At 43.6% G+C, this 12,500-nt stretch overlaps 1 protein-coding gene across 1 annotated transcript in view; it reads right to left on the bottom strand.

The window, feature by feature from the left end:
* The window catches only part of LOC311124261 (mast/stem cell growth factor receptor kita-like), a gene marked incomplete at both ends in the record, with an annotated part of 20,606 nt that extends 8,330 nt beyond the window's left edge, over positions 1-12,276 (bottom strand). The window contains 7 exons of the mRNA XM_084198432.1: positions 2,965-3,071; positions 3,412-3,479; positions 4,091-4,229; positions 5,462-5,572; positions 6,218-6,322; positions 11,257-11,383; positions 12,220-12,276. Of these exons, the coding sequence (XP_084054558.1) occupies positions 2,965-3,071; positions 3,412-3,479; positions 4,091-4,229; positions 5,462-5,572; positions 6,218-6,322; positions 11,257-11,383; positions 12,220-12,276 (714 nt within the window). The remainder of the gene's footprint in view (positions 1-2,964; positions 3,072-3,411; positions 3,480-4,090; positions 4,230-5,461; positions 5,573-6,217; positions 6,323-11,256; positions 11,384-12,219) is intronic.
* Positions 12,277-12,500: the final 224 nt, after the last annotated feature.

Raw genomic sequence — 12,500 nt, 5'->3', positions numbered from 1 at the left:
TACCCACGCACCGCTACTGCTTCCCCTGTGACTTTACCCACGCACCGCTACTGCTTCCCCAGTGACTTTACCCACGCACCGCTACTGCTTCCCCTGTGACTTTACCCACGCACCGCTACTGCTTCCCCTGTGACTTTACCCACGCACCGCTACTGCTTCCCCTGTGACTTTACCCACGCACCGCTACTGCTTCCCCAGTGACTTTACCCACGCACCGCTACTGCTTCCCCTGTGACTTTACCCACGCACCGCTACTGCTTCCCCAGTGACTTTACCCACGCACCGCTACTGCTTCCCCTGTGACTTTACCCACGCACCGCTACTGCTTCCCCAGTGACTTTACCCACGCACCGCTACTACTTCCCCAGTGACTTTACCCACGCACCGCTACTGCTTCCCCTGTGACTTTACCCACGCACCGCTACTGCTTCCCCTGTGACTTTACCCACGCACCGCTACTGCTTCCCCTGTGACTTTACCCACGCACCGCTACTGCTTCCCCTGTGACTTTACCCACGCACCGCTACTGCTTCCCCTGTGACTTTACCCACGCACCGCTACTGCTTCCCCTGTGACTTTACCCATGCACCGCTACTGCTTCCCCAGTGACTTTACCCACGCACCGCTACTGCTTCCCCAGTGACTTTACCCACGCACCGCTACTGCTTCCCCTGTGACTTTACCCACGCACCGCTACTGCTTCCCCAGTGACTTTACCCACGCACCGCTACTGCTTCCCCAGTGACTTTACCCACGCACCGCTACTGCTTCCCCAGTGACTTTACCCACGCACCGCTACTGCTTCCCCTGTGACTTTACCCACGCACCGCTACTGCTTCCCCTGTGACGTTACGCACGCACCGCTACTGCTTCCCCAGTGACTTTACCCACGCACCGCTACTGCTTCCCCAGTGACTTTACGCACGCACCGCTACTGCTTCCCCAGTGACTTTACGCACGCACCGCTACTGCTTCCCCAGTGACTTTACCCACGCACCGCTACTGCTTCCCCAGTGACTTTACCCACGCACCGCTACTGCTTCCCCAGTGACTTACCCACGCACCGCTACTGCTTCCCCAGTGACTTTACCCACGCACCGCTACTGCTTCCCCAGAGACTTTACCCACGCACCGCTACTGCTTCCCCAGTGACTTTACCCACGCACCGCTACTGCTTCCCCAGTGACTTTACCCACGCACCGCTACTGCTTCCCCAGTGACTTTACCCACGCACCGCTACTGCTTCCCCTGTGACTTTACCCACGCACCGCTACTGCTTCCCCAGTGACTTTACCCACGCACCGCTACTGCTTCCCCAGTGACTTTACCCACGCACCGCTACTGCTTCCCCAGTGACTTTACCCACGCACCGCTACTGCTTCCCCTGTGACTTTACCCACGCACCGCTACTGCTTCCCCAGTGACTTTACCCACGCACCGCTACTGCTTCCCCAGTGACTTTACCCACGCACCGCCACTGTTTCTTGATTAAGGCAGCTCCAAAATGCAGGTGTTTCAACCTAGCTCATCGCTTTCTGTGGTGGAGGGGCAGCCAGCAAAAATTCAGAGCATAGGGGTTGGTAATCTTCTCTAGTTGCGCTGTGATTGGCTCAGTATTCTGTCACTCATGGGGGACACTATTTCACTGCAGAATCTACAGGGCGAGCCAGGCAGTTCAAGCCCCCTTGGGTGCTGCCACAGATTTACATTAGAAGTGCCCGTCCAAGAAGGCTCAAGGTCATTGGCCACAGATAAAATGAAGTTAAATCAAGTTATATCTACCGTAGCTTTGATTGGACTGATCATGTTACTTTCAACATCTTAGCTAGCAAGCTAGACAAGCAGTCATCATCATGAATCACGTCGACAATCTACTAACAAATCAGTTTCAATCCTTGTAATATGAAGATAAATTATAGATAAAACGTATCGGTACTCATCGGCCATTGGACATAAACATTACACAACAAGTCGGAAATCGCAAATTCAACAATGAGTGGTTTGGAAAGAATCAGTGGCTAACTGCGAGCGTCGCAAAGCAATGACTATTTTGCTTCCCTGCCTGCTATTCGGTGGAGATGGTGTGTGTGGTCCAAGTCTGGGTTTAAGTATTTTAAATATTTGTCTGAAAGGGTCTATTTGTCCAAGCTTAAAAGGTGATGAGTGAGTCACTTATAGAGGCTACAACAAAACATGCTAACATGCTAACATGGGCTCACCATTACCAATGACACGGGAGAGCATGTTAGCATGTTAGCATGTTAGCATGTTTTGTTGTAGCCTCTGTAACCTTCTCTCTCATCTTTATTCATGATTCATTCATGTTTTTTTCTTAATCAAGGTATTATCAGGATTCATTTAGAAGTGTTCAGAAAAACGTTATATTCTTACTTCAATAGAAAATGGCACAAGACATTATTCACCATTCAGTTCTGGTTGGGAAAAACATAACCCAAACACGACCCCCAAAAAACTGCAAATGCATCCAAGGGGTTTGTAGAGTTACACTCTTGATATAGTCATAGCATGCAAGGAATATGGGACCAAATACTCCACTTTTTGACTACTTTAATCCACTTTATCGAGCTCTTTAATCTAGAGATTCACATACTTTTTTTCCCACAAAGAAACGGAATGTCGGATAAATTTGCTCAATAAAGAAATTAAAAAACGACAATTGTTTTTATGTCATTTGTTTAATCAGGTTAACTTCTATCTATTGTTAGGACTTAGATGAAGATCTGATCACATTTTAGGTCAAACTTCTGCAGAAATACAGAAAATGCTAAAGGGGTCACAAACCTCTCAGCACTGTACATTTAGATTTCTATGGATAAACTACAACCAGTTTCGAACTGTGTCTGTGTGTGTGTGTGTGTGTGTGTATTTATGTGTGTGTGTGTGTGTGTGTGTGTGTGTGTGTGTGTGTGTGTGTGTGTGTGTGTGTATTCCACAGAACCTTACATTCTTGGAGGTGATGTACTCCATGCCCTTAGCCACCTGGTAGGAGAAGCTCAGTAGATCCTCTGTGTCCACCGACAAGTCATCTATACTCAGACACCCCTTATCATCTAGAGAGAGAGAGAGAGGGAGAGAGGGAGAGAGAGAGAGGAGAGAGATAGAGAGAGGGAGGAGAGAGATAGAGAGAGGGGCAGAGAGAGGGAGAGAGAGAGAGAGAAAGAAGGAGAGGAGAGGAGAGAGAGAGAGAGAGAGAGAGAGAGAGAGGGAGAGAGAGAAAGATATTTTAGACCATATTGTCAGCGATATGTGTTTAAAAATATTTCATGTTTATGGACAAATCCACATAAGGCAGTGGTAAAACAAATAGTGCAGGGAATAGTGTATCATATGAGAGGACTTTAGTATGGATTTACTCAGGATTATGGTGCAGGATGGGAAATGTAGTTTTACCTGACTGGGAGGACGTTCTGTCTTTCTCAGACGTACGCATAGGCATGTAACCGTTACCGTTCCCATCTCTAAACACACACACAAAGAGAGAGACATGAAACACAGACATATTATTTTAAATTTTAGTCATTTAGCAGACGCTCTTATCCAGAGCGACTTACAGTTAGTGAGTGCATACATTTTTCATACTATTATAATGAGTAAAGTAAAACACACAGACACGATAACAAGTAATGATACATACAGTGAATACACACACACACACACACAGACACACACACGCAGACACACACACACACACACACACACACACACACACACGCAGACACACACACACACACACACACACACACACACACACACACACACACACGCAGACACACACACACACGCAGACACACACACACACACGCAGACACACACACACACACACACACGCAGACACACACACACACACACACACGCAGACACACACACACACACGCAGACACACACACACACACACACACGCAGACACACACACACGCAGACACACACACGCAGACACACACACACACGCAGACACACACACACACGCAGACACACACACACACACACGCAGACACACACACACACACACACACACACACACACGCAGACACCCACAAACACACGCAGACACAGACACACACACACACACCTCTGTGGTTCTTGGTGGTTGTTGATGTTGCGGTAGTACCCATCAGCTGCCTGGGCGCTGAAGAACGTCTCTCTCTTCCTACGCAAGAAGTTGAGCAGATCTCCATAGCAACAGTACTCTGTGATCACCAGCGTCGGCCCTGACAGGAAATAAATAATCTGGGTAAGAGTTCACACAGCAGCACGGGGCCACAAACTGTCATACAACTCCTTCAACCAGAACATGTTCATATAAACTCTCAACTTTGAAGTTTATAAAGAAAGCTAAAGTTGATTATTGCTTGTGAAGCAAATTAAGTGAGTAGATGCCCAATTTCCTGGACCCAGAACAAGCTTAGGTTCTACAGTGCCTTGCAAAAGTATTCATCACCCTTGGCGCTTTTCCTATTTTGTTGCATTACAACCTGTACTTTAAATGGATTTGGATTTGGATTTCATGTAATAGACATACACAAAATAGTCCAAATTGGTGAAGTGAAATGAAAAAAATAACTTGTTTCAAAAAAAAAAAAAATAATAGAAAAGGGGTGCGTGCATATGTATTCACCCCCTTTGCTATGAAGCCCCTAAATAAGATCTGGTGCAACCAATTACCTTCAGGGAAATTCTTGAGGGAAACCTGTTTCAGTCTTCCAGAGATTTGAGACTGGGACGGAGGTTCACCTTCCAGCAGGACAATGACCCTAAGCATACTGCTAAACACTCAAGTGGTTTAAGGGGAAACATTTAAATGTCTTGGAATGGCCTAGTCCAAGCCCAGACCTCAATCCAATTGAGAATCTGTGGTATGATTTAAAGATTGCTGTACACCAGCGGAACCCATCCAACTTGAAGGAGCTGGAGCAGTTTTGCCTTGAAGAATGGGCAAAAATCCCAGTGGCTAGATGTGCCAAGCTTATAAAGACATACCCCAAGAGACTTGCAGCTGTAATTTCTGCAAAAGGTGTCTCTACAAAGTATTGCCTTTAGGGGGGGGGGGGGGGGGGGGGGTGAATAGTTATGCACGCTCAAGTTCTGTTTTTTTGTCTTATTTCTTGTTTGTTTCACAATAAAACATATTTTGCATCTTCAAAGTGGTAGGCATGTTGTGTAAATCAAATGATACAAATCCCCCCAAAATCCATTTTAATTCCAGGTTGTAAGGCAACAAAATAGGAAAAATGCCAAGGGGGGTGAATAATTTCGCAAGCCACTGTATGTGGACTAAATTCAGAAACTCTGTTCATTAAAAGTGCTTTCTAATGAGTCCAGGACTAGGCTTAATCTGGATCTGGTAAACCAACCCCTTAATGGAAATCTCTTTACTTAATATCTTGGAGAACCAGTTAGTATGACCTCTCTGACCTTTGCCATAGAGTTGATGACCTCTCACCTCCCACAGTGCAAGCTCCCAGCAGGTTGACGATGTTGACATGGTTGCCTAGGTAACTGAGAACCTTCAACTCCGACATCAGAGCCTCCTTCTCGGTGGAGTGGGCGCTCGCTGCGGCGACATCATCATCATTACATCGTTGCAATGACATCATCTTAATGACATCATCATAGCTTGAAATAAGCTGGTTGAGAGAATGCCAAGAGTGTGCAAAGCTGTCATCAAGGCAAAGGGTGGCTATTTGAAGATTCTCAAATCTCAAAATATATTTTGATTTGTTTAACACTTTTTTTGGTTACTACATGATTCAATATGTGTTATTTCATAGTTTTGATGTCTTCACTATTATTCTACAATGTAGAAAATAGTAAAAATAAAGAAAACAACCGGGAATGAGTAGGTGTGTCCAAACTTTTGACTGGTACTGTATATACACACACATACACACACACATATATACACACACACACACACACATATATACACACACACACACACACATATACACATATATACACACACATACACACACACACATACACACACACACACACACACACACACACACATATATACACACACACACACACACATATACACACACATATATACACATACACACATATATACACACACATACACATACACACACACACACACATATACACACATATATACACATACACACATATATACACACACATACACACACATACACACACACACATATACACACACACACACACACCTACTCACGTTTGAGCATCTTGACAGCGACAGTCGTGACGGAGTCAGCCGAACACAGTCCGTAGGCTGTGGCTCTCACCACCTTACCAAAGGCCCCCGAACCCAGGATCTTACCTAAACACACACATTTCAACTGGTTTAAAATCTCCCTAACACTATGTCAGCTGGATGACTTGTAGCATGTGTTGCTGTGGGTGTCAGCGATGGGGGTGACGCGTTACAGTAATAATGGCTTTTTGCGGTAACTAGTAATTTGAGTAATAATATTACAGTTACTGAGCAAAGATAAGTTGTCGTTACTTCGTTACTTTGTTATCATTCCCTTCCTATTACAGTTATTGATATATATATATATATATATATATATTATTAAGATCCTTGGCCCACTTCTCTTCCTACTGTACATTAACGATATGAAATCAGCCTGCTCTCCGAATTAGTTTTTGTATGCAGATGACGCCGCACTACTGGTGTCCCAGAAGAACCAAGCCTCAGTAGAAGAGATCCTTAGTGCAGAGCAGGGGCGGTGTGTTCAATAGGGCGATATGGGCGACGCACTGCCAAACGGGAAAAGGAAGGGATTTTTTTTCTAATCAATTATATCACGGCAACAGTAGTTATCAGTGTTGTAATCTAGACGTCTGATCTGCCACAGTGCCACTAAATGTCCAATCAGGCTAAAGTCGTGCTTCAAATGGCCCCCCCCCCTGTTGGGGCGATTTCAGTCAGGTTGAAAATCGCCCAGAAGTCTGTCATAGACTCCCATGTAAAATCTATTTTTTTCAAATATCAGAGCTTTCAATACAATCTCTATGGGTTTCTGAGGGCTTGCACTTACGCGCTTTCGTCATACGTAACATATAACCATGAACGTAACTAAGAAAAGAGCGGGTAGCAGCGTCAATCAATTCACTACTTCTATCAAAATGGCTAGGCTTCAGTGCAACTCGATTGTGTCTTTGAAAGAAGTTCCTTTTTGTCAGCGAACAAATGAAGATAAATTGGCAACGAAACAATTAGGACCTCCCAGACCAAATTTAATAATTCAACAGGTTTCTACTAAAGGGGGGAAGTCCTACACCCGAGGATTTTCCAAAAATTGGTACGAACGAAAAACCTGGCTAGCAGGCTGCGATGTAGCTAATGCAGTCTTCTGCTACCCCCTGCTTACTCTTTCACCCTGAAGGCGGCACGGCAGACAGCACCGCTTGGACAGCGACTGGTGTGTAACGGACATGCACCATCTTTCAGGAAAGATTAAGAAACATGAGCTGTCAAAGACCCACATGGATAGCTGTTTGAGATTGTCTGCTTTGGGGAGAGTGAACATTCCCACTCAACTGGATGAGGGATACAGGCTAGCTGTCCGCCGCCACAACGATGAGGTTAGTGTTGATAATCACAAGTTTACTGGAGAACTGAAACTGACAAGGCTGACAAGATAGGACCCTTTTGTCCATTGTTATTGGATAGGAACATAACTTATAACCAGCTCCTGACCTAAATAGATCTTAGCACAACATTTTACTCAACATATCATATTCCATATTCACTATAACAAATATATTTACTACGACATTAGCAAGAACCGCCACATCCTCAGCCGGCTAATCCAGTGTGTGAAGTTTTGCGGAGTGTTTGAGTTAGCTTTGCGAGGCAAAGATGAAACTGAGGGCTCCACCAACCCTGGTAAGCCAACACTTTTGAGATCAGTCAATAAATGCTTCTGGTATTGACTTATATGCTGCCCCTGTCTTCATGTTGTTGCTGGACATATCTTTTTTAAAATGTGTGTAGGTCACCTAAATCATCAGAAAAATTGCCCCCCCTGAGAATTTTTTCAGGAGCCGCCACTGGTGCAGAGTTATCCAATATCACTAAATGGCTTTCAGATAACACATTTTCTCTGCATCTTGGAAAAAACAGAATCCATCTTATTTGGTTCCAGAGTCGACCAGAACTTCATTTAGAAAGAATGTCTAAAGCTGGCTAATGATGGACCAATAGAATGGTTCCTTTTCCATGTCAGTATGTAAGGCTCTAGACTATGATAATGTTCTCCTGTCCTTTGTTGTGTTATGTGGATCCTAGCCCTACTATGTTTAGAAAAACATTTAAGAGGACCACAATGGAAATACGTTTTCAAACTTATTTTTGTGTCATTCTCGATGATTGTAAATGCATTATCCACATGTGTGGTTGTATTGTGTTTTAAATGGTCAAATAAATCTACCTAAGCGATCCTTAAGGTGGGGCGATGGCGTCATCGGCCAGTCCACAGTCGAGGAATGAGAGGTGGATACACTATACAAAGTGGATGAGCCTCGGTGATATAGACCGATTCCATGTCCCACGATATAAAATAAAAGCAGACCAAATTAACATTCTAAATCTGTATTCAGGACATTTCAACTTTAGGCACACCTTTAAAGTGAATGTGATTCTCCAAGTCATTCAATCCATTTTCTCCCTCTTAATTCTGATCATTCTGTTACAATGAGCAGTAATCTATTCTTTATTGTGGGCTTAAATGGCATACTGTTCTATAAATGACTTAATTATGTAGCAAATAAAACACAATCTAAATTCTGTCAGAGGGCGCAAGACGATCCATTAACAAGTAGGCCTATACATTATCAGGACGTGACAGGCATAATCACCAATGGCATACTGTTCTATAAATGACTTAATTATGTAGCAAATAAAACACAATCTAAATTCTGTCAGAGGGCGCAAGACGATCCATTAACAAGTAGGCCTATACATTATCAGGACGTGACAGGCATAATCACCAGTGCTTTTAATAACAGATCACAAACATTTGGGGTTTTCAGAAGACAAAATGTAAAACCATTCATCTGATGAGGAAGAAAAGGTAAAAGCTGATAAATGTCTTTCTCAACACCAAACTCCACAGCACTCAGAGTAAACACTCGGACCATCACTCAGTGAACATTAGCTCCCACATATTATTTTGAACAATAAGATCAGGGGAGAGCGCGAACGCAGTCCCCCACTACCAGAAATTATGCAATCGAGATTTCCACATTTGGGAAATTCGCCATTCGCTGAGCCTCACCCTGGGTGAACCGCCTTCTTGATCACGGTATCTCCCTTGCCAGGTAAGTATGAGTTGAGTAAGTATGAGTTGAACACGTTGCTAGAGGGGGACTCATTCCAGGGCAAAGGTTTTTGGCTGACGGTTCCCACTTCGACTACTGATAATACCACATCATATCGACCAGGGTTTAATGACGTTTACGAATATAGTTACGGACAAAGCGGTGGAAAAGCGATCCATTTTGTTTAACTAGATTATATCACTGTCCGACTATTTTCCCATCATGCAACACGGTAGAAATTCTATATACATTGACTTTTTTTTTTTTATATGACTGTCCGTCTGATTCCACAAAAGTAGGCGATGTACCAAAATGCTGAAACCACGTTTGTGCACACACAGCCAACAGAATGACACCAAATAGTTCTGGTGTTTTGTATCGTTCCAGACATTGTAGGCATCGTTTCCTCACGCTTGTTTTCTGCGCTCAGTAAAATATGATGCCACCATCGACCACAGGGTGGCATACGACCCCCAGATATGGAGGAGAAACAGCAGCCTGCTACTTCATCGACACCAAGACCAGGGTTGGGTCGGTTACTTTCTAAATGTAATCCGTTACAGTTACTAGTTACCTGTCCAAAATTGCAATCAGTAACGTAACTTTCGGATTCCCCAAACTCAATAACGTAATCTGATTACATTCAGTTACTTTTAGATTACTTTCCCATTAAGAGGCATTAGAAGACAATAATGTATGTTACCAACTGAACAACATCTATTGCAGGATAACCCAACGTTAAAGTTTACATAGCTGGCCATATATGGATGTTACATTTTACTTTATGGGTTGGTTATGTAGGCCTCTTCTAACCCATCGCTTTCTACTACAAAAAATAATACGATTAAATTATATCTTTACATTAAAAACCAAAAGTCTATCAGAAGTCCAGTCATTCCAATACATGCTATACCCCTTGATCTTCAAGAATAGAATTAGGAAATATGGAAGTATAGATTAGCCAAATAGTTTTGACCTGAGCATAACCCCAAAACTAAGGATTTATTAGCCAGCCCTACTCTGTTGTTTATGATGTCATGGAGGACTGATGAGCGTCTGCTAAATGACTAAAATGTAATGTAATGTAATGATTGGGCTCATTGATTCGAGTTGGAAAAATAAATGCTGCGCTCGTGGAATGGCATGCTTTGAGCACAACTGAAAAGTGCTATTTACATGTGGAAAATGAATGCCATATGCTGCATTTACTATAGGTCAATTGTTTACCTTTTTGTTGGTGACACTTTGATATCTTGATAATATGCAGCTGTTTAAAGGGCAAATCCACAGATTAAACAATATCAAAACGGTCGCCCCGCCTCTGTTTTGGTAAAAAGCTTTGGGATGGGCCTGGAGAAATGTAACCACTCTCAGATTAATAGACAGAGCTAAGGATGCAAGGACTGACCATCCATGATATCAAAATGACTGTGTTAACCGTGTTATGAGGCTATACAGTGTTTGTTTACATTTACAATGTTTACAAACATTGGAGAAAAACAAGCTTAAACAACATTTATTTTTTACTGCTCTAATTACGTTGGTAACCAGTTTATAATAGCAATAAGGCACCTCAGGGGTTTGTGGTATATGGCCAATATACCACGGCTAAGGGCGGTGTCCAGGCACTCTGCGTTGCATCATGCAAAGAACAGCTATTAGCCGTGGTATATTGGCCATATACCACACCTCCTCGGGCCTTATTGCTTAATTGTAACTAATGACTTTTCCCAGGAGGTAATCAGTCAAGTAATTAGTTACTGTTGAAAGAATTAACGAGTAATAGGTCATCTACTACTTTCCTTTTTTTTTTTACTACCCCAACACTGGTGAGTGTGTGTGTTTGTGCGTGCTTGCATGGTTGCGTACCCGTGTGTGTGTGTGTGTGTGTTTGCGTGCCCGTGTGTGTGTGTGTGTGCGTCTTACCAAAGCGTAGCTTCTGCCTGGGGAACTCCCACTTGGGGTCGTAGGGAAGCTGGGTGGGATCGATGTAGATGTAGTTGTTGCCGTGGATACTGTCAATCACCTTCCACTGGATCTGGAACTTGGGCTTCTGTTGGGAGGGTGGGGAGGGTGGGGGGGGGGGGGGTCAATGATCAATACATTTAATAACGTGATTAAGTTAGGGATAATCAACAAGGGGCTATGCGTTTCTTTCGAAAATAATGAACGATGTGAAAGGCGTGTTCCACAACGCGCTAGCTGAACTGATCTTCCACGGAGTTGCACTGTTTTCCAGAGAACGCATAGAGCCCCGAGTTAATTTTCCCTTTTATACCATGGCTATAATTTAACACATTTGTCACTAGAAATTTGTTCATTTGCCGCTAGAAATGTGTTCAACATCCACTGAAGTAGCTAGCAAGTTTACGAGATAGCTACAGTAGTTGCCGTGGTAACCAAACGAACAGACCTGCTAGTTTAGCTAACCAAACCATCAGCCCTAGCTTGACATTATGAAAATCTAATTCAACAATACCAAAAATGTTTTCAACTCAACTTTTGTTTTAAAAAGCAGCTAAAACATAGAACATGTAATTATGAATTATAATGCTGATATACAGTGCGTTATAGGGAAATCATGCATGCTCTAGAATGCCTTTCAAGCCAATCAGAAACGAGTATTCAACAATGCTATGGTATAATTAAGCAATAAAGCACGAGGGGGTGTATTATATGGCCAATGTACCACAGCTAAGGGCTATTCTTATACAGGACACAATGCGGAGTGCCTGGATATTAATTATTATTGATATTGATTAATAATAAATACATTAGAGAACATGATTAAAAGATAATACATGAGGGGATCAATAACATGATGACCAGTCAGCCAGTCAGTCAGTCAGCCAGTCAGTCAGCCAGTCAGTCTATAACAGGGTATAGTACCTGAAGGTGGACAACCACCAGTATGATGCTCAATATTACAGCTGTATCAACCACAACAGTCAGTCAGCCAGTCAGTCAGCCAGTCAGTCAGCCGGTCAGTCAGCCAGTCAGTCAACCAGTCAGACAGTCAGTCAGCCGGTCAGTCAGGCGGTCAGACAGTCAGTCAGCCAGTCAGCCAGTCAGCCAGTCAGCCAGTCAGCCAGTCAGTCAGCCAGTCAGACAGTCAGCCAGTCAGACATCCAGTTAGCCAGTCAGTCAGACAGCAGTCAGCCAGCCAGTCA

Source organism: Coregonus lavaretus, assembly GCF_964263955.1.
Source record: "Coregonus lavaretus genome assembly, contig: HAP1_SCAFFOLD_2995, whole genome shotgun sequence".
Lineage (NCBI taxonomy): Eukaryota > Metazoa > Chordata > Actinopteri > Salmoniformes > Salmonidae > Coregonus > Coregonus lavaretus.
Note: the sequence above shows the minus strand (reverse complement) of the source record. Positions and strands in the feature narration are given on the sequence as shown.